We start from the raw sequence: 23056 nt of genomic DNA, 5'->3' as shown, positions 1-23056 counted from the left end.
GTTCACAAGCTCCTCCTTGCTCATTGCTCCCTTTTACACACAAGTAAACCCAGCTTCTGTTATGGCAAGGGCTGCACGTTGGCATTTACCAAATAGCCGCGGCATGCCACTCTCCCTGACAGCACCTCCCTGCCTTCTCAGGAGACAGACAGGCTGAACTAGCTGAGAGCAGACGGTAGAGGACTATCTGGCAATCACTCCCACAGTTCAGCGGTACAGAGTGGGGGAAACTGCTCAACATGCCACAAGGTAAGCTCAGATATAATATTCATGCCATATCTGCAGGCATTTGAGGACTGTTGGATCAGACAGTTAATCAAAGCCAAGATGCAGAAAGATGACCTTGAATGTCTTCGATCAGGGACCGGCTGATTTAAATTCAGGGTCAGAAAAGCTTTTGACTCTAAATGGATTTAACAAATGGTGTGGAGTGGACTTCTGGGTCAAGTAAGAATACTAAACAGCTCTTCGGGACAACATCTTTGCATTCAAAAGATTAAATGTCACTTTTATTTTATTACACTTTTACTTATGCAATGAAGACACAAACTCATTGCCTGCATTGCCCATGTTTCTATTTTAACCTCCCATGTTAGCATATCATTGTTTTTTCCTTGTGTGAGGCTCCAGGCAACTGTTTTATCCAATGAGCTTTGGCTCCACATACCATCCAGTAAGGCTTTGAATGCCACATTGCAACTCATTGCAACCCTGACCCTGGTGGTGTTGGAATGGGAACAGGGCAAGTCCAGCGGTTCAAAAGCACCAAAACAAAACATATGGGAGGGGATATCACAGAACCTGAATAATTTCTAGGAACACTTTGAGGAGGCAGTGAAAAATGTTTTAAAGAAACAGGGAAAACAGAGCAATGGGGAGACATAGGATGGGGAGGGGGATTCAGGGGGTTGAGCCCAAACACTTGGCTTTGCTTCCTAAATCAGCTCCAAAGAGAAGATGAGGGTTAGAGTTATGAGTTGGAAAAACCACAGGCTATACAGCCAAAAAACAAGAGGAGAGGAAGGACTTTTTCCAGGAACACAGCATAGACAGTAAAACATGTGGACACATATATACAGACAGTAAAGAAGCAAAGAGACACAGGTTATAGGTTCAGTGCACGGAGAAAGCTATGGTTTGAAGTTATTTAATCTCACTATTAACAGGTAAGGAAACACCTAAATCTTCACAAATATTCATACAATTGTGTCAAAATGTGTGCAATACAGTGTTGTCGGTGGCAATGTGACTACGAGGTCCCCACTCCTGTAATATTCAGAAACCCAAGAAAACATAAATGCATGGACTGATTCCACAAGTAATAGATGGACTCCATTGCAGCAGCTCAGCAGCTTGTAGGCGGAGCATTGTCTGGACCAGATGCTAATTTTGGGATGCTAGCAAGCTAACAGTTGTTATCACCTTGATCATATTGCACTATATTACAAAAAACACAGGACACTTCCTCTGGGGATATAGCAATCCACCAAAACGTTGCCTCAATATTTCTGAGAGAGTCACATGATTAACATGGCTAAAGATGAGCCTGGTGAAATGTTTTGCTATCATCTATGACAACCGCAAATCTTGACCTGTTACTTTCAACAATAAATTAGCTCTTAGTCCAGTTTACTGCAGCTACATAGGGAGGCTGCAGCCATTTGACATCATGAGTGAACACTGAACGTGTGGTTTTGGTAAAGAATGCTGTGGACAGACATGTTGTGATTATGAGGTTTATGCTGATGCAGGGAGAGCCTTAAGGTCTGTATGAGAGAGGACGCACTCACCCAGAGGAGGGGAGCAGCTGTTGTGGGCACACAAGGATAAAAAGAAACTGAAGTAAAGGAAAAATAGCTGTGCGAGAAGAATGTGGCGTTCCTCCAGCCGAAAAACAACAAGAGCTGAACATAAAGGAGGCCTTGATTTTTTACTTTATTTTTAAGAAAATTTGAGCCCATTGCAATGCTTGACTTTGGACTGAATTCATTATGTGCGGAGGTAGCAGGACTGCTGTGCACTGCTGTTCGGCTGGGGCCTGTTTGGGGTAAAGCAAATATTTTACATTTCATTTCGTGGGTTTCCTGTGAGGTGGGCCTACTCCTCCAGGCCCAGACAATTAAAACCTATGCCACAGAAATGTGGAGAGAGTTGGGCAGTGGCTCCTGGGAAATGCGTAACCCTAACTTTGCTATATTGTTTCCTCTGTGGTAACCTGGTGAGGAGGAAATGTTCGGGTCTATATTTATGTGTAAAAATGGATGGCTTGTGGGAAACAACAAGCAGTGTGAAGCTCCTTTGTTTGCTCGAAAACTGAAAATAAAGCATCTAAAACTGGCATTCCTATTGCTTAATAATATGTTTTTAAAAGTTTGACATTTTTGGAGATAACTACTTTACTACGGAGTCCCGCAAGGGACATGGGAGAAAAAAAAATTACGATGAACTTTTGCAAGATCTCGCAAAACTAACTCGGGATCTCACAAAAGTTTTTAGGATATTTTGAGGCGTGAATGTAGTTGTGTAAACGTCAGTTATCTGCTCGGTTTACAAGACATCACATATTTGCAAAAGTGCTCCGACGTTTTCGGAGATCTGGCACCCACCAGCTCGAAGCTAACGGGAGGTCAAGACCTACTACAGCCGGGAGGAACACCGCTTTCCCGGCACATCCTGCCTCGACCTCCCGGTCAGCTTCAAGCTGGTGGCCTCCGAAGAATGCGGCTAAAACTATTGCGAGATCTCGCAAAACTTTCGCGAGATCCCGAGTTTGTTTTGCGAGATCTCACAAAAGTCCGTCTTAATTTTTTTTTCTCCCATGTCCCTTGCGGGGCTCTGTACTTTACAGTTACAAGTGCCATTTTAATGTTCAACTACAGCTAGCCTTGACTGGTAGGTGGGGTGGGGGGGGGGGGGGGGGGGGGGAGCTAGCGTGGCTCCAGGTTAAAAAGGTTTTAACTGTACAGTTATGAAAAGGAATGTTTTCACAGGACGGGATAGTGTAGAGTCCTGTGAAAACTTTAGTATCCTTGCTCCAGCCTTGTAGAATCACCTTTAGCGCCAGTAACTTCCAGTTATGACGTTCTGTGTGACTCTAAAATCTCTCACATCATTGGGGAGGTACTGCACAGAATCCTGCATAAATCATTCTTTCTTGGGCCTGTATACCTTGTTTATTGAACGTATACCATATTTAGCTGCTTCCAAGCACTGTAATAACCTATTTTAAGTCTCTCCATTTTTTTCATTTTTTTCTCCAATATTTCAAATCACAACAACAGCTGCCTCTTGGTGTTTTATATTGTCAGGTAAAGACCCTACAATAATAGAAAGAAAACCCCAACAATCAGACAACCCCCCATGACCAAGCACTTGGCGACAGTGGGAAAGAAAAACTGCCTTTTACCAGGAAGAAACCTCTAGCAGAACCATCTACCATGACAAGTTGGGAAGAGAGTCCAAGAATAATAATAAGTAATGATTAAATGCAGAGTGGTCTATAAACACATAGTGCGTGCAAAAGAGTAACTGAAGCTTAAAAAAAGTGCATCATGGGAAACCCCCAGCAGTCTAGGCCTACTGCAGCGTAACTATGGGGACGTTCAGGGTCACTTGATCCAGCTCTTGCTTTAAGTTAAATACAGCGCTGCTATGTCCGCCTGCTCATAAGAAATCAAAAAGTGCATTTTAGCCCCACCAAATTCTTTCTGTGCAGGTACTAAACGCTTATATTTTTCTTAAAGTAAGCCAGACATTTCTTATTGAGAACCTAAAACTTCTTTACTTGTAAAAGAGTTTCTTGTTGTCATTGGGTTGAAGTCGAGCCAGCAGCTTATATTTTGAACTGAGTCAACAGAGAGATCGGGATATCAGCAGTAACAGGTGCTCTGTGCTTCAGCGCTGATTGACAGAGACAATAGTGAAGTCTCTGCTTGCAATCAGCACGCTCTTTTTCTATTATTCATGCTACACTAGCTTTATGGAAATATTTCTTGTGTACCTCTTGATTTTTCTGTATATCTGGAGCACCTGAATGGTCTTCAATTAGCCTTTAAAATGAAGACATATCTGGGTCTCACTGCCTGACATGTGCTTTAGCTTTACGCCCACATGTACGAGCTAAACTTAGACTTGTCAGACGTCTGCCTAAAAGAGTCCTCTCAACATCATGGAAGCCACAAGAAAATAACAGTAAATAATGTAGTTTTAGTATCTAATACAGTGGTTAGACATATGCAAGGGTAACAGAACTGAATATGATAGAAAAAAAGGAATAGTTTATATTATTCTGTTCGTGCAAAAGATTTTGGCTATTAAAGTCGGAGAAACGAAGCTCAAAACAGTTGAAACTTTAGTACCAAACAAGTCCACTCAGTACACTGATAGGGGACCTTCCCTGAATGTTGCTTGTCATTTCTCTCTGCACCCTGCACTGTTAATACTCGTCAAGTAATTTCTTTTTTAAAAAATAACACTGCTTTTTTAATTCGTTTTATGTCATCTTTGATTTATCAGTTATTCATGGCACAATACTGAGCATCAAATTATTTATTTCTGAAAAGTAAATCTCTCAGTGTTTTTTTTTTCTTAATCGGGAACTGTGTCGTGCCCTGTAAATATATATGCACCATATTTCCAAATGTACAGCCCTCAGTATCTGTGCCTCATGTATATGTCTCAGTGTGCAGGCTTTATTCTGCAAAATTGCTCACATCCCTGCGTGTCTGCAATTTGCACATTTCTTTGCTGTTTACTGCCGGCCACCAACGAGTGCGTGAATGATGGAGGTGAAAATTCCCAGCAGGGACATTTGGTGGTGTTTGTCTGTTTACTGCATAGCTGACATTGTTTGGGGCTGTGGCTTGGTGGCCGCCGTGCCTCAAGAGGACAGCAAGCAGCCGCAGAGGCTGGTGGTCAGGAGAGAGGAGGGGAAACGTGGGAGGCGGGAAGAGGTAAAGATTTAAGAGGGGGAGATGCTGAGAGAGGGAGGCGGGGGGAGGAGTGATATAAAAGAGGAGAAGGGCACGCCAGTATATTAAAAAGGCAGTAGAGCGTTGCACTGTAAAAATACATCACTTTCCAAGGTGAAAGATGAAGTTCTAGATAGTTCGGTGATAGAAAAACAAACTCTCTGAAAGAAAACTGTAGACCTAGTAGGAGGCACAGGGAGAGAAGGAAGGGAGGAAAGTATTGAGTCAGAACAATGACTGTCTGTATTTATGTCTGTAGGAGTTTATTTTGCACTGCTGGCCATAGCTGCTGGGCTAAACAGTCTCAAGCTATTTTCAGCTCTCGTCCTGGATGGCAGGGCTGTAATCAAGTGAAGATCAGGCCTGCCACTGTTGAATAATAGCTGCCTGGTGGACGGAAGAAATGAAGCAGCAAGAGTGTGAGAAAAAATAGAAAACTTTGGGAAGAGAAGAGAATAAGAGAGGGGGAGAGAGAAAAAGTACTTCGGCGTAATTGAATGTTTGTGTTTTGTTATCCACTCACTACATGTGGGTGAATGAATGAGCATATTGTGTGTGGAGCACAAACAAGGATGATTGCTATTCCGTCTGGTCGCAAAACTTGGACTGAGTCTGCCACCAAACGCACCACATATAAACCTCAAGTAAATGTCAGAGCCAAAATGTTGAAATCTGCAATATGCTCATTACATTATTATATAACCACACAATAATCACTTCGACCACTTGTAAAAATGCAGAAACAGGTTTCTCATATGTTGTTGTTGTTGGCTTAATTTAGTCCTCTTTTTTCTTGTCAGATGCCCGAGGTCCAATCAGATAATGTGTCAACACAGTTTTCGGAGAACTAAGGAGAACAAATGATGGCGACACAAAATGGTAGAAAAAAGTTTTTCGCTTCAGAATTTCACTGAATCTGATATTTATTTGAAATGCATGCTCACTTACTGTTTGTAATTTTTGCAGGGAATATTGCACCTTGTAAAACAGCACAGAACGGAATCAAGGAGAAGCCCCCATATTCAGTGGAAACCCCTTATGGCTTCCGACTTGACCTGGATTTTCTGAAATATGTAGACGACATAGAGAAAGGGAACACCATCAAAAGGATTCCCATTCAGCGCAGAAGCAAGGAAGTGCGTGCAAGCACTTTACCAAGGCACCTCAATGCTTCTGGGTGTGGCTACCGCCCGAGCCCCTGGGGATCTACCGGAGCTCTTGGCCCCAGGTCTCGATTGTCAGATGCCCATCATCATCATGGCTATACTTCCTGGGCATATGATCACAGGCCACCTCTTTCCCCCACAGGGTTTAAATCTTTGGCAGAGATGGAAGCCAGAATCAAGGAGTTTGATGAGCAACCTCTAGGGGAACATATCAGACCCCATCTCCTCCGTGCCTCCAGTCTGCCACTTACGGTTTTACTGAGACAAGGGTCAGAGTCCACAGATGACCACAGCAGCGTCTGGAGTTCAAAGGATCACCTTGGGGGAAGAAACATCTCATGTGAAGATGTGTTCCACTCTTCGGACAGCCCTCGGCCACAGGACTGCTCAGGTCTGCTGAGGCGCCTCACTGAAGCCCTCGAACGAGTGGGGGACCTTGAGATGGAAGTGAGGGTCATTCCTGAGCTCAGAGCGCAGATCTGCATCCTCCAGGAGGAAAGAGAAAGACTTCGTCTGGGACTGAGTCCACGTGACCATCCCATCACAATGAACGGCACCACAGATCCTGGTACATCCTCTCACAATAGCAAAGTATTGAGAGGACTTCAGCATGAAAGTCACAGTATATTTCCTAGAAATTACCGTGTCAGCCAAGATGACTCCAATCCTACGCATGAGTGGAGGACTAGTACAGATCTGGATGAGCTGCTGACAGTGACCTCCCTGCAAGCCAAAGTAGCTGTGTTGGAGCAGAAGCTCCACGAGACTAGCCTGGAGCTCCAGAGAGTGTCAGGGCTGCTGAAGGAGCAGCAAAAGGAAAGCAAAAGGAAAGACGAGAAGATAGAACACCTCATTAAGAATCCTGCAGTGTGGGTCTGTGCAGAGAGGGTGGTGGTAGATCAGGATGGAGATGAGACGGTAGTGAGATCAGAGTATGATAAAGCACCGTGCTTTATTAGTAAAAGAGCGGTTAATGCAAACGATCAAACAAGGCAGCAACACAAGTCTGTGGTCAGTTCAACATCGTCTGAGAGACGTCCACTGGTTTCTGAAGGTACAGACACAGCTGAGGTGATCCATCACATAAAGAAGATAAAGAGTCTGCTGGAGCAGCAGTGGAAGTGTTTGTGCACAGAGAGTGAATCAGGAAAAGAGGGCAAGCATCTAAAGCACCCAGATCCCAAAGTCAACTCTCTGCAGCAGGAGATGATGGGACTTGTCGACATCCTCATGTCCTGCCACAAACAGCGTGGAGACAGTGACGGTAAGAAGATTCAGCAGGTAGCTATACAGCTGAAGATAACAGAAGCCACATTTCAGAGTTAATAATAGTAACACTGAAGTCAAAGTGAGCCAGGATCAGTGTTATTGTTTTTGTATAAGAAATCCCATTGGGTTTAATAGGGTTAGCCAAATCTGAATGTTGGAAGTGAGTCGGCGGAGCTTTGTGTAGTGCAAAGAATAAGAATAATTTTCATCTAATAACTGTTAACAACAACAGCATTTCATTAGCTGTATGAACCTTTGCATCATGTATCATGGAATGAGGTTAGTTTTTTTGTGGACCCAAATGTAGCACACAGGAGATGGAGGTGAGATAAGGCCAGCATTTAATGCTGACTAGTCTAAAGGTTTGCACGGTACAAAAACAGAAAGCAAAGCTAAGGAAAGCAAATTACCAGGAGGCATGAGAAATTATTATTCAGTGAACGACACGGGTAGACTAAGTAAAAAAAACAAAAGGTAATAAGGTAATCAGGGAGGACGAGACAAGGACAAGAACTCAATATAAAGCACAAGCGAGAAAGGAATTGAACAGAGATGATAGATTTAAACATGCAAACTTGACAAAGAGGGGAAGACAAAATAAACCAAAGGCAGAATACTCGAAAATCACCAGAAACTGAAACAAAGAACTAAGACTGAATGTGTCAAACAAGAATAAAGAGAAATGATCAAACTGAGAACCAAAAGAAGGTTAAATAAGAAGAATTCCAAGACCATAACAAAAATTTTAAAACCCAGGACGATGACAAATTGAGTAAGAGGAAGCTGATAAGCAAAATGTTTGCTTATAGTCAGTTTTGAAGCTCAAACTGAGTCACCATTTACTTTAAAAGACATTGCATCATAAAACTGAGACAGATAGATTAGAAGGAAACTGATGGGGTTTGTGTTTTGTTTCTTTTTTTGTTTAACTGATGAGTAGGCGGCTCTTGGATTTACAGACAGCATTACAATGAGCTTTAGCAGTGATGAAATGGTTTATGCAAACATAAACAAGCCATTGAATCTAATGAGGAGCATGTAATGCTGACATTTCATCATATCCTTTGTGTTTGTCTTCTGTGTAGCCTCTAAATCCATCCTGCAGACAGAAGGATGTGCCCAGACGTCGAAAAACCTACATTCTGGGGGTGTTAAAGAAGGGTTAGTAAATAACTCCCTGACTTTAGCAACCCTAAATGTTATGATTGTCGGTTATTTGATTTGAGGTTCTATACAGTCCCGACACAGAAAAACATCATGATTTAAGTCTGAAATATAAGTACCACTCCCTGTTGTCAGTTAAGGGGAGGAAAGAGGCAGCTCCTGTATCGTAAAATGACACAGGGATCATAAACCATATTTCAAAGCCTCACAAGTATGTTTACTTCATTCATCTACAATAAAATAGCAATAAAGGAATTTGTTTTCTGGTTCAGCATTACAATTCAAGTAAAATATCTCCTTGACTGTACAAGCAGGAAAGTATTCACAGCCTTTGCTCAATATTTCTTGAAGCACCAACCACTTTGGCAGCAACTACATGCTGAAGTCTTTTTGAGTATGATGCTTCAGGCTTGGCACACCTATTTTGGGGCAGTTTCTCCCATTCTTCCTTGAACAACCTTTCAAGCTCCATCAGGTTGGAAGGCAACATTGTGCACATCCATTTTCAGATCTCTCCAACGATATTCAATTAGGTTCAAGTCTGTCACAGACTGGTCCTGATGCCACGCCTTTGTTATGTTGGCTGTGGGCTTAGGGTAGTTGTCCTGTTGGAAGATGAACCTTCGCCCCAGTCCAAGGTCCAGAGCACTCAGGTTATCATCAACGATGTCTCTGCACAATGCTGCATTTATCTTTCCCTCAACCCTGACAAGTCTCCCAGTTCCTGCTGCTGAAAGGCACCCCCACAGCATGATGCTACCACCCCCATGCTTCACTGTAGGGATGGTATTAGCCAGGTCATAAGCGATGCCTGGTTTCCTCCAGACATGACAATTGGCTTTCGGGCCAAAAGGTTTAATGTTTGAACCAGAGAATTTAGTTTCTTGTGGTCTGAGAGCCCTTCAGATGTTTTTTGGGAAACTCCAGGTGGGCTGTCATGTGACTTTTACTGAGGATTGACTTCAGACTGGTTGCTCTACCCAACAGGTCTCATTGGTGGTGTGGTGCAGAAATGGTTGTCCTTCTGGAAGGTTTTCCTCTCTCCACAGAGCAACGCTGGTGCTCTGTGAGAGTGACAATCAGGTTTTTGGTCAGAAAGGTGACCTTTCTACCCCATTGGCCTCTATGAAGAGTCCTGTGGTTTCAAAGGCCACTGTGCTCATTGGGGACTTTAATGGTCCGGAAATGTATCTGCACCTTCCTTAGATCTTTATATAATTACAATCTTTATGTTCATGTTTTATATATTTGGTTTTTATTTTTAATAAATGTTAAAAAAAAATTTAAGCACACTTTTTCACTTTGCAATTATGGGGTATTATGTGTTGAATTTTGACCAGTGGACGAGTGAAGTGCTGTGAATACTTTCTGTATGCACTGTATAAGGGTTCCCAGCCTCTGACTCCTCTAAACATACATAAGACATTCAGACTAGTCATTGGTTTGAGATAATTAAGCAAATTCACAAGATTTATTATGTATAAGTTCACCAACCTCTGTCACCGAAATCAAAAAACAAACCAAAAGTGTAGAAGCAGTTGTAACATTTAACATTTAACATTCTTTCATTTTTCTATAGAAGCAATGAGACTGCCAGTAAAAATCAGGCCTGTATGAGCCAAAGTGTCCATGATGATTTGGAGCAGAGGAACAGTAGCACAGTTCCTAGGGAGGTGGCTCCTGCCCAGCTGGATGCAGACACAGAGAAGAGAAGAACGGAAGAAGAGAAGCAAATTGACCCAGGCAGACAGATGAAACTGGAAGGAACAGGTTTTGGGGGGACAGATGGAGGTGATGTATCTCTAGTAGCTAGGGCTACAGAGAAAACGGCCAAGATGAAAACACAGCCCTCAGGAGAACAGATGGAGGGAAACTCTGGCTCAGAAACAACCACCAAAGGCAGGTGAGAGGACCTCAACAAACACCCAATCGGTGTCTGTTTGGAAGATATAATTGCACTCAGCAGGAAGCTAATTTCATCTGATCATAATATAATATGTTCCTCATGTTTTAAAGTGAACTGTCGCTCTATTATGACCTTCCTTGAGCACACATATACACATTTTTTTCCTCTTCCAGAGAAGCAGTGAATGCAGATTTTATTTCTGCCTGTCATTTCCTTAATAATCACATGGACAACATGGACAACCCCAATGATGACATGGTAAGCAGTCAAGACTAGAGATTAAATTTAAATAGATATGAAATTTTTCTTTCATTTACTGCATTAAAAATATGTCTGTGCACTACATAGACACTACTGTGTGATCACACCAGCAGAGACACAAATGAGTTCTCAGAACCCAGCCAAATAAACATCTTGGACGGTTGTCATCCTATCATGCTGACAAAAATCTGTCCCCAAAGAGACATGCAGTATAAATGCCTGCTGAACAGAGTTTGCAGTACCAGGGTATCTGCAGAACCCTTTACGCCAGAACGAACAGACACTAAACAGAGTTGTATAGGGGAAAAAAAAAAAGGAGCTGGAAACACCATTTTTTTCCTTCTTTGTGGTTCTATTTGTTACTTCATTGCCTTGTTTTGAAGTGGATTGCAATCACCGCGCCCGTGAACTTGCTTCTATTGGGACATGTTGCATTTCAAAAGTTGAATGTTGCTACAATGATGTAAATCATTTGATTTGATGATTGATTTACACGAGGGTAGCTCTGAGGAGTTATCATGCAACAAGGCTAATCCATAATTCATTGCATTCGTAAACGGACCAGGTTGTTAACATGTTTTGTTTTCTGATCCACAGTCAGCTATTTTAACATAGACATCTAAGGGATTTGTCATGAGCAATGTTCCCTCTAATTTTTCACGTGTCTGAGCGAATACACAAACTCCCTGAGCAGTCCCACTGTGAGCAACATCAGACGTGTGCACTGTGGTCACGCCAGCATCAAATCCATCCAAGTTACAGCATTTACATTTATGTTAGACTACTTTTAATTAACTGATTTAGCCCACTTACAATGAAAATTTAAAAAAAAATCTTGTCCATGACCTGTGCAGTATGTTAACACTATTTGAAGTAAAAAATAACTTGAACTCCAATTTTGAAAACACAACTTTCTTTTCTTTTTTTTCTTCCTTTTTTTTTTTTATTTTTTATAAAGCAGTGACTTGTATCATGAGTATGAGTCTGTGGTCTGGGAGAGAGTCTGTAACTCTCTGTCTGCAAAATACAGTATATAATGACCAATGTTGGGCAATTAATTATATAGTTACTTCTTCAAAAAAAGTAACTGAGTTATGCAAACAACAAAGTTTTTTGCAGCCGTTTACCTAAAAATGCAGCCAAGGCGGTTTTTTAAAATAAACATTTCAAACTATATACAGAACAATCAGCTGTTCTGCATCAAATTTGATGCCACACAAATTATTTGTGCCACTCCAAAAATAATTTCTGTCCACTATGAGATAAAAGAGAACAACAGCCTGATACCTGCAGGCCTGACAACAGGAGATGTATCACTCCTGTAACACCTGTAACATTCAGTAGTCGCCTCATTGTTATGGCACACACAACAAAACTACAGACTACACTACACACTAACTACACAAGATTTGCGCTAAACATTTCAAATCTCTCACATCTCAAAACATCGCCGTCACTCCAAAACTTCCCCCTTCCTAAACAACTAAATGCCAAGTTGGGATAAGGTGGCATCGTTCTAATCCCATACTGGAGCAGCCAGTCACTTACTGACTAACACTGCAAAACAGAATTGTTAAAGTATTGATTTTAATTTCAATTCAGGTTAGATTTTTTTTGTACACAACGCAGATTTTCTGTGCGCAGAGACCGTGCCAGCAGTGTGCAATTTTGCACGCGTGCAGCTTAGAGAGAACATTGGTCATGAGCTGCCATTTAAGGAGCTGCAGTTTGCAGCACTTCCATATTGGCTTTTTCCAGCCCCACAGAGGAGCTTCAAAGAGAGAATATTTTATATTTTATATTCTACAGGTGGCCAGAAAAGCAACTACTCAGCCACAGAGCAGCATTAACGCTACTGGATATGATGTCTTCATCAGATAAACTTTAAACAATAAAAATAGCATGCAAAACTTGTCCTCAGAAACAGGACATGTGTACCACATATACCTTTAAAGCAGGACTGCTAAATGTTCTAAACATGTAATATATGTTAATTAAATTCATGCTTCACCAGGAATCGTTCTTATTCATATATTTTCCAGAGGAAGGCCCTGGTTGTGTTGTTCCAGCACTGGTTCAGTGCAGCAGCAGAGGAGGCCTCTGAGGCCAGCAGGGTGGCTGCATACCTGAAACACATAAAGAAGGAAACACCCTCCCTGCTGGCCTTTCTAGTCAATCTGGCGGACGACAACGGGAACACAGTGCTTCATTACAGCGTCTCCCACTGCAACTACAGCATTGTCACCCTGATCCTGGATACAGGTAACATATAGGTAACCGTGTTGTCGAAGCTATTGTAATATAACGTTTGTTAGTACTAAAAACGTCTGACATCTTCCCTGTGCCACAGGTGTCAGCGATGTGAACGTTCAGAACAATTCTGGCTACACGGCGGTGATGCTGGCCTCGCTGACAGCCCCCGATGGACCCGGCGGAATGGAAGTTGTCCGCAAACTAATGGAGCAGGGCAACATTAACATTCGCTCCAGCAAGGTACCACAAGCAATAAGAACAAATGTAATAGGGATGAGGGGGGTGGAGTGGGATATCAGTGTGAGATGGCAGCGCAGCTCCCTCCTATAGCACCCTGTGCTGGTTTGTACTGTTTTCTAAGCAGTGAATGGAAAGCTATACCTAACCACATCCATTATTAATGAATCACTTGGTAGATTTTACACAGGAAAAAATGATCAGTGACAGAGTTCATACTGAGACTGCTGTATAATGTCTTCTGTGGCTCTGGGAGGAGATTTTCAAATTCAGAGAAAGTGGATGATGTCATCAGGATTATCTTAAACTGGGGTAAAGGGTTTGCACATTCAGCTTTCAGCCTTTGTTATGAACAGTTTGAAAGACCTGGGTATGCATGTATACCAAAGAGAGTTGCTGGCTTGTCCCTATAAAACAGAGGTTAGTAAGACACTGACTACTAAAAGATAAAGAATGAAAGCTGAAGAAGAAAGAGGAGAGGGCCTCACACTCTCTCCCTCTCTGCACAGACGGGCCAAACAGCTCTGCACTTGGCAGTGAGACATGGCCGAGTTGTGATGGTTCGCCTGCTGCTTAGCTGTGGGGCAGACGCTAACATCCAGGACAGCCAGGGAACCACAGCGCTGATGTTCGCATCTGAGAGGGGCCACACGCACATCGCAAGGCTCCTGCTGGAGAGAAGCCAGTGTGACCTCACTCTGACTGACAAGGTAAGACCACATCAAACAAATCATCATGTAACCTGGGAAACAATGCTGGCAAACTCTTTTCTGTGGTCATTTTCAGGGATCACAGTGAACTGGATCATAATGTTGTGATGCAACAATAGTCTGGGCATCATACCCATTAAAATTCAATTTTAGGAATCATCATCATGTGATGATTCACCTCCATTTGTTAACAAAATGGCACATCTACCTTAGCATTCACATCACTGAATGCAAAGAAAAGCAGCTTAGATGCGTGAAAGCTTGAATGTGTTGACACACACTGTGGATGTGAGTGGACTGACAGTCTGGATGTAGCAGAATAGAGCTTCCCCAGGATTAATCAAGGCTACAGTAAGACAAATCTCCCTGGGCTGAGAGGAGCTAATCCGCTAACAGTACAATATCTGTGCCATGCGGAGCAAGTGGAGGCAGGGAAAGAGCAACGGGGGCAAATCTCTCTTCTGCTTGTGACAGTCTACCTTTAAAGTACACTTAAGAATGTAAACCATGTCTCACCTAAACCCACACTAATTAGACTGATTAAACTGTGCAAAAATGAATTTATATGGCCTACAGAAACGCCAGCAGTTTTGTGCGGTAACACAAATAATGTTAACTTAACAATCAGATGATAACAAAGTCAGGAAATCACCAAATTCTTCAAGGGTTCACCATCTGGGGACCCAGAATCAGTCACATTAATGTTGCACTCTGAGCTGAAATGTTGTTTTTTTTCTTTGTTTCCTGTTTGCCAGCGAGGTCAAACTGCGCTTTCCATCGCCATGCAAGGTTCCCACGCCGATACAGCTGCCCTGCTGCAGGCCCACGCTAAAGCTCGAGCTCTGTAGAAGCGGATCTGTTCACATGTCAGATCCTCTCACCTGAGTGGCGCTTCAAACGCAGGCTTTTTCGTTCTGAAATCTGGACTAGTGACAGCTGGTGCGCTGAATGGGATGATATTACAATGAGGCTGTGCGGCATGAGTAAGTGAGGCAGATGATGGTTGCTAGGGCAGCATGCAGTGATCTGCTGTTTTTATTTTGTCTTTACCATAGATGTTTAAGATTATCGCTGATCTTTGCACATCCGTGCAGCAGCTTCGCTCTGCAAACTATGCAATGGAAAGAATATTTATTGTGTTTGTTGTATTATCTAAAAATCTGTCTGTAAGAAGATTCTACCTATATGTTTCCAAGGGGAATTCTCAGCATTTCTAAGCACCATTTCAATAAAATACTTTCAAAATACTGCATGCCAACTAAACAGAAACAAATCCCTGGAGCCGATCGGCCAGTTTGTTTATTTCACACGTTGGTAAAAACTACACTGATGTATGCAACGCCTGTTTTTAATAAAATTACAGAAAAGCGATGATATTTCATTGTTTAAAACGAGCAACATGCAGTGGCAAAGTCGCCCAGGAGGTGGCGCAGCTCATCCATTTCAGCATCACCGCCAACATCCAGCCAACTCAAACATAATAAGAATCCCCCCTACATAAAGCCACAGCAGAGACAAACCTAAAAACGCTCACGTACAAGGAAGTAGATATAATCTCTTTCAAGTGTGACAGACGGTTGCAAACATGGTGCCTTTTGATTTGCAGTAATTCCACTGTGTGAGAGGACAACGTGTGAGATTCACCTGCACTCCAGCTGTATGTCACCTAGGAATGCTCATTCAGTTGTGAAATCAGATTTGTTTGAATGGCCTTTGTTTCCTCGAGCCCCCTGGGAAACAGCAAGGGGCACTGTTTTGTTTTTTTGTGCACAGAGCTGAGATTATGCTTGTGAGATAAGACAAAAAAAAGGATTGCATAGATGGTGAAGGCGTTGGATTTCTGTGTGACAGGGCACGGGTTCTTCATTTCCCCTGAGGATTTCTTCCATTCTAGCTGACTGGCTGTCCTGCTGTAATGACCACGAGCAACTATAAATCGTCAGAAAGCGAGGAAGATGTGGCAGACTGAGATGGAACGGGCATCTTTTCTAGTAGTGAAATGTATCCGTATGTAGAAATAACAAAAAAGGAGGCCGGTATGGAAATGCTCTGTCAGAATAAAGTGTTTCAAAGAGATGACTCTGATAACATGTAACTGTGGATACACACACACATACGCATGTCACATGACTGCATAGGTGCGCGTCCCCCATCCCCCACTCAAAGAAGCGGGTTACAGCAAGTAACAGTGCTCATTTCAGCCTTTGTGCAGGGATAAAAATGTCTGTGACACCTCTTTTTGTCTGCAGGGAACAGTGGACTAATAAAACATACCTATTCCATAACACCCTGAGGGGGTGTGATACAACAGTGGAGGGGGGCGTCTGTGCAGTCTGAAGGCATTTGCTGGCTTCAGTTTAATAATGATAATGGACTGGATTTATCTGCTACAGTTTCTCTGTCTGCTGATGAATCACTCTGAATGCAAAACGCATTTCAGTCAGCGTGGCTTCATTTGGTACAGTCTATAGAGCATTTCAGCTAATAAGAACTAATAATGTTATCCAACTTAATGCTGATATTTCTGCAGCTTCCACAGACAACACTTGTGCTCCGTGCGGTTCACATAAAAGTAATGAAAAGCACTTATTAGCAGAAACTGTTTGTGGTTTCCCTGCTTGTTAGCTTGTGCTGCTAGTTTGCCAAATATAATGCGGTAGGGCTAAACTTAGCATTTGCATTTGTTTCAGAAATGATTGCAACTCCTCCATGTTTTGCACACTTTCCTACATTATGGATTTAGCTTGGTTGGAACTGCCAGGAAGACTGGACAGTCAAGATCCAGGTTTTTAAAACTTGTGGAGACATCCTAAAAGTACTGATTCAAGGCTTGGAATCCTTTTGTGCTGAGAAACTTCTGATTTTGATTTTAATTACATTTGCAACTTAGTATAATTTGATTTTTAGAAAAATTCCAGTTTTATTTAAAAAATCAAAAGTGTGCAAAATGTGAATGGGGTTTAAATACATGTATGACACATATTGATGTATACAAGGGATAGAACTAGTAGCAGAAGTGCAGCAACAGCATTAGCACTGATTTAGGGTCTTTCTGAGGACTTGATGAAAGCTTAATATCAATACACACCTCTAGCTCTGTTTTTGATCTCGACTAAATCCCAGAGAAAATATCAGAGTCTTCAGGTGCCGCATACTAAGCTAAACTCACATCTACCATCTGTTTGCAGCATCTGGAAAAGGGTAGCGAGAGACTAAAACAAACAATAAATGGGGATCAGAAAACCAAAATGAGGTAAAAAAAAAAAAAAGTGTTTAATGTTTCTGAGAGTTATACCTCATTAATTTTAATGGAGAAAGACAGAATACTTAAAGTTATGAATTGATTTGCATGTCACTGAGTGAAATAAGTAATTGATCTTCAAGCAAAACGTGACTAAGTACCTGGTGGGGGTAACATGTTTGTTGCAGGTCAACAGGTTTGCACACATCTCAGGAGCGATTTGGCTGTAGCTCATGACCTTAATAGCTCTTTCTTTAGTCACTCCTTTGTTGCCTTGTTGATATGTTTTGGGTCATTGTCATGCTAGAAAGCCCAACAACAAATTATCTTCAGTGTTCTGGCTGAGGGAAGGAAGTTCTCGTTTTCACAGTGTATGGCCCCATCCATTGGCCCCTTAATGCTGTGAAGTCGTCCTGTAACCTTAGCAGAAAAACAGCCCCAAAGCAGAATTTTTCCACTTCTGTGCTTGACTGTGAACATGGTGTTCTTTCAACCATACTCAGTATTTTTATTCCTCCAGACATGGTGGCCAAATTGTGGGACACAGAATTCACACAGGTTGAAGGGGATCAAATACTTATTTCACTCAATGACATGGAAACCAATTAATACTGTTTATGTAATGTGTTTTTTCTGGATTTTCTTTTTCTCTTAAACCTGCCTTGTCTGTTAGCTTTTGTAATCAGAGCACTGTTGTTCCAAACATATTTGCTTTAAGACTCCTCTTGCTAGTGTTTTTATTTTTATTTTTATTTTCTTTTATTTATTTTTTGGAATATTTGTTTGACATTGTGTCTTTCTCCACTAAAAATGAAACTATTATAAAAATTAGAGACCGCAAACTTACAAATTCACCTGGGGATTAAGTAATTATTTCCACCACTGTAATTGAAATGACTGCTCCCAGCTTCCAGAGATTGCTAGAGAACTGAAGTGCTTGCTAATCTAGCTAAAGCTAAAATGCTCAATCAGAGCTATTTAACTGAATGCATTAAAGATTCAACTGAAAAACATGTTTTGTAAATGTAGGGCAGTTAATGCAAAAGCAATTAAAACTGGCATAATTAAAACTACATCACATGAATTTATGCATTAATATATTCTTCAAAGCAGGGACCTACTGGCTTATGGAATAGACTTGTTGTGTCGCTTTTTGGATCACATGCATTTGAACTATTGTTGATAGAAAAGCATCACGCTGTGCAGCTCTAAAGCAACTCATTTTGCAACTCACCTTGTTCGAAAACTCCTTAATGGTAAAAACGTGTTGCAAAAGGAAATAACAAATACAACAGCACAGGCTGTTTTCAATCATATTTTATATATCAATATATAGAGATATTCAAAAGTAATCCAGTACAGGAAATCAAAAAAGTGGAATCAGTTTGGTCTTAACACAGTTCATCATTGCATGTACAGTAGATGGCTGATCCCTGTCTATTTCATGAAAACGCAAGAATTAAAACAACAACAACAACAACAAAAAAGGCACAAATAAACAAAACTCAATCATCTCATTGACACTGAGGTTGGGAAATGTTGCAAAGATGCGGGTGGTTTGGGGGAAGGGTCTCCACGTTTTGTGAGGGTTAACAACAAAAGAAATTTTGCACAGAAAAAAGAGGATGCGAAATGATGCACAGCAAGAAACAACACAAACCACTTTGGTGGATCATTTGGATTTTTTTTTACAATCAGGGAATGCAGTGCTCTCCTTTATACAAATAAATTAATATACCTGTCAACACTTTATCTAAAATCTTATGTACAGCTTCTCTTTTACATAAGTATATAATACATTATCAAAAACTTTATGAAAACATATTTACAAACCAATGAATCAAAAAGCACCCTCGCAGCTTTTCCACGGTCACACTCGCTCACATACTCACTAACACACCTGTTTCCACGCACTGTTTTCTTCCATGCAGTACACAATACAGAAGGCATTCTAAGAGGATTGTGCAACAAAGAGCATACAAAACAGTTCAGATATGGCTGTGGGATGAACGTTAGCACACATGCATATTAATGAACACACACACACACATACACACAACTAGACTTTTAAGGTTTGTAAGTGGCGTATATGTGTTAAAGATGTGGGAAGGGGGGGGGGGGACCAGTATGAAGCATGTTTACTGACACGACAAGTTGGTATCACCCTCATTACATCACCCCCTGACTTTCGGTTTCTTCGGTTACATCACATGACAGGCCTTTCTAGACATGCAGCCACCGGCCGGGCCCTCCCACACGGCGCTATCCAAAACTGTCCACTCAGATATCGGCCATCGCAGAAAGTGGAGACTGTGTGCATGCAAGTGTGCGCGTGTGTGTATCTTGCCTGAAACAATGAATGGCTGCATTGTCAGTTGGTGAACAATTATGCATGCTGTTTGTGTTTACGCTCGGCAAGTGCACACTGTCTCCGTCCTCTGGAGAACAGCGTGAATTTGCTATCACTGCACCCCATGTGTATTTCTGTGCACATTTGTCACAGTCAAAAGCAGGTGATCAAATAAAATTATTAACACACGAGGAATTTTGTCAACCACATAACGCTGCAGCTGCCTAAAGCTGCCGCCTATTGCTTTTCCCAAACCATTTAACATCTAAACAAGCCACAATAATGAAGACAGAACTTCTGTGTAAAACCCACTCCCCTCTAACTCTCCCTGCTCTAAGAAAACAAGCTGAATACTCTTTGTCTCATTTTTTTACTTCGCGCAGTCTGCAAACCTGCTGCTCTTTAACTAAACCTCAGGGGTGTTGAAGGTCAGATAAATACATAACCTCTCAAATTAACTGTGTTCAACTACACCTTGAAATGTTAGACAACTCACCCTGAAAAGCCTTCCTCTGTACCAGAGAGAAAGCACAAAATGTAGTTAGTAACCTTTAAAAATCAATCGCAAAATGGGAAAAAAAATCCACACAAATGTTACTTACACAAGACGAGTCCAGCAACAACAATGTGATTGGCTCTAACATGAATCTGTACAGATTGTCCCATCAACGCACAGGCTGTCCCATTTCCACAGCTCCTCCTTCGCTAATAGCGTTCCCAGGGCACTGTGGGCCCACCGGGAATAACACCAAGCCCAAATTAATACATCAAGGATGACAAAGAGTCTCTCACTAGCCCCTGTCACAAAATATAAGACACACAGCACAAGCCTCACTCAATGCAAAAGATGACCCACTCTAACTCCATTATTCCAGCTGAGGTCAAAGTCAGAAACACGTTAGCACACATTTATAATTCAGTGATTAATTCTCAGCATTGACTGAAGAAAAATGAGACTCATCTCACTGAAAAAAGGTATGAAACTATTTTTTAAGAGTCCTGTTTGTCTTACTGGTGGTTTTGAAATGGGAACTGGCATAGGATATGGCTGGGAATGACTGCATGTAACACTTGATGATATGTTGTTCATTCCTTCAGCAAACTCAGTCCAAGTCACCTCTGACCTCACTGTGTGTGCGTGTGCCTTGAGCGGCCATCTTTTCCAGGAGTTGCCTCCTGTTTGCAGGTCACTTTGCAGTGGAGAGCATGGGCTGCTCTGTGTACCAGTGAGTCCCGGGATCTGGCATGCTGCCCCCGAGAGGCAGGGCAATGAACTGCGGGCAGGTGCCCCCTCCCGCCGCCACGACTCCCATGCTGACGCCCTGAGGGTACGGGTGGTGGTGCGCATGGTGTCCCATGGCGTCCGTCCGCCCGATGTGGATCTCGTCCTCCTCGCCCTCGCCGGTGGTTTTGCGGTAGACGGGGTTGTCGAAGTTCATGCTCTTGGTGGAGTTGCGCCGCCAGTTGCGCCACACCAGGTAGACCGCGGTGCAGACCAGGCCGAACACCACTGTGGCAACGATAGGAACTGCATGCGTTTAACACACAGCGGCAGGGACATGGGAAGGGGGGGCAGCGTTAACGAGGCATAACGAGTCCATGGCATGAAATGACAGGCACAGAGAGGAGCAGAACAGGCATGCGGGGGGACAGAGAGGGCAGGGGGCTGCGGTGCAGAGGTTGTGTGTGGGAGGCTGGGCTAAACGCTGGGTCAAAGTTGGGTCATACACCAACCAACATGTTTTCTTTATCAAACTCAAATCAGCAACACAGAGCACCATTAAGGGCCAAAATGGAGTAATTTCACTTTAAACTATCCTCAGGGAGCACAAATTTGAACTCATTACTGCACAATCTCCTGGCAACTCATCACAGCATATCTGTCCTTGAGTAAGCATTTTAATTTAATATTGTTTCATTAAATTACACCAATAAAGCTTTCGTGCTTTACTGGCATCATATTTTTGGGGCCCTTTACAGAATGTTCCCCTTATTAAGTATATAATGAGAACAGTCCATCTGATCTAACGGGCTCACTCATTTTTGTTCAGCTTCATTTAATTCAGCACTATGTATTAGTGTCGCACCTTTTGTAGGTGCACAGTGTACAATAACATTTCTCACATAGAGCGCGTGCTCATTTTCCTGCAGCCTTTAGATTTATCTAAAGATGATGTCTTGTTTTTCTTGCCTTTAAAAAACAAAAATCTTAAGAAGACCAGCACATCATTACACAGCTACGCTCAAGCTCTAAAAAGGCCTGTTTACAACTATTACATAAACTAATATTTCCCAGTGCATCGACCAAAGCAACTGAGATAATCTCGGATTTACCAAAAATATCAGTACGAATCCTAAAAGCATTCAAAATTCTATATGAATATAAAGACAGTGAGTCAAGCAGTGACGTAAGGCTGTTATAAAGTAGGTCTGTTTAAATATTGTCTCTGTGCGTCAATAAAAGACTTATTCTCTTTAATCCCTGTTTTCTAAATGAATCATCAGGTCATTAACCATTGATGAACGCCTTCCCATATTTAGTTCTCGAAGACTCGCCCTCTCTGGGATGTTTACTTTTTTAAGCCAGCCATGTTACTAACCTGTTAGCAGTTAACTTTATCAAGTTTTTCTACCCTATGACAGCTGGGATAGGCTCCAGCGCCCCCCGCGACCCTGAAAAAGGATAAGCGGAAGCGAATGGATGGATGGAAGTTTTTCTACAGCTTTTCAACTCTTTTGTTGTCCCTGTACCACTTTTAAAATGTGTTGCTGGCATCCTTTCTCATCATTTCAACATTTGTCACTTCCCATCATTTGTATGCTTTCCTTTATATTATCTGAACTGCATTTTAATGATCGGAAAATCACGCATTGCATTTTTAATTACATTTTACTCAGCTTACCACCTTTTATGTGGTATAATTATCACCTCTTCTTCCTCTAATATCTGTGAACACGCTGGATGATTACAGTGTCTGAGTCAAACTCATGGAGCAAATGGGTGGTTTTTTGTGTTTAATTAAGCAGTGAAACCTGGCAACAGCAGATTATTGTGCACTAGGCAAGTTCGCCAGTCTTTGCCTAGAAATGAGATTGATTTTATCTACAACACCAACTCCAAAAATGGTAAATAAAAGCCGATTGCATGTGTGTGTTAATCTCATGAACTCATATTTTATTCACAAGAGGACACTAAAAAAAATATCAAATGTTTAAACCGAGATGTTTCACTATGTTAGAAAAAATATTTGAACTTGATGTGCCAATAAAAGTTAGGATGGAGACAACAAAAGGTTGGAAAAGTAACATTTTGCAACTAATTAGGTTAGAAAAAAGAAAACTACAACAAAGAAGATCCTGGACTGTTGAACAGCTAGAATCCTATAACAAACAAGAATGGGACAAAATTCCTCTACCAAAAGTCAAACAGCTGGTCTCCTCAGTTCCCAGATGTTTACGGGCTAGTTAAAAGAAAAGGGGATGCTACACCGTGGTAAACTTGACCCTGAAACTTTTTTGAGAAAATGTT

The 23056-nt window shown here is 41.9% G+C and overlaps 2 protein-coding genes across 7 annotated transcripts in view; one reads left to right on the top strand and one right to left on the bottom strand.

The window, feature by feature from the left end:
- On the top strand, positions 1–23056 carry LOC102790145 (KN motif and ankyrin repeat domain-containing protein 4-like). 3 transcript variants are annotated; one of them, XM_035906140.2, is made up of 10 exons: positions 1–249; positions 5771–5849; positions 5937–7400; positions 8491–8566; positions 10149–10472; positions 10649–10733; positions 12779–12998; positions 13087–13229; positions 13736–13936; positions 22171–23056. In XM_035906140.2, exons 2-10 carry the CDS (start codon positions 5831–5833, stop codon positions 22177–22179), a joined length of 2541 nt encoding a protein of 846 aa, XP_035762033.2. In that variant the 5' UTR covers positions 1–249; positions 5771–5830; the 3' UTR covers positions 22180–23056. The 3 variants fall into 3 exon arrangements, with proteins under 3 accessions (XP_035762033.2, XP_087687750.1, XP_006786973.2); XM_006786910.3 differs by lacking the exon at positions 22171–23056 and adding an exon at positions 14692–15307 and having other exon boundaries at positions 2–249; XM_087831624.1 differs by lacking the exon at positions 22171–23056 and having other exon boundaries at positions 13736–14759.
- Positions 18483–23056, bottom strand: part of LOC102789674 (low-density lipoprotein receptor-related protein 8-like) — an 81408-nt gene continuing 76834 nt past the window's right edge. For 2 of the 4 annotated variants that reach the window (XM_006786908.2, XM_035906138.2), the window contains exon 18: positions 18483–21055. In XM_006786908.2, the coding sequence (XP_006786971.1) occupies positions 20715–21055 (341 nt within the window). In that variant the 3' untranslated portion in view covers positions 18483–20714. Of the gene's footprint in view, positions 21056–22127; positions 22201–23056 lie in introns of all 4 variants that reach the window. The other 2 variants (XM_035906139.2, XM_006786909.2) reach the window with 2 other exon arrangements.

This window comes from Neolamprologus brichardi, chromosome 18, assembly GCF_056152115.1.
Source record: "Neolamprologus brichardi isolate AB-2024 chromosome 18, ASM5615211v1, whole genome shotgun sequence".
NCBI classification, from domain to species: domain Eukaryota; kingdom Metazoa; phylum Chordata; class Actinopteri; order Cichliformes; family Cichlidae; genus Neolamprologus; species Neolamprologus brichardi.
The sequence above is the reverse complement of the archived record's forward strand: the minus strand, read 5'-3'. Positions and strand labels throughout refer to the sequence as shown.

Excerpts from the sequence above, each read along its gene's own strand:
- LOC102790145 (XM_087831624.1), top strand. Across the intron at positions 10,473-10,648 it reads GAAACAACCACCAAAGGCAG|AGAAGCAGTGAATGCAGATT; the intron begins GTGAGAGGACCT and ends TTCCTCTTCCAG. Across the intron at positions 12,999-13,086 it reads CACCCTGATCCTGGATACAG|GTGTCAGCGATGTGAACGTT; the intron begins GTAACATATAGG and ends CCTGTGCCACAG.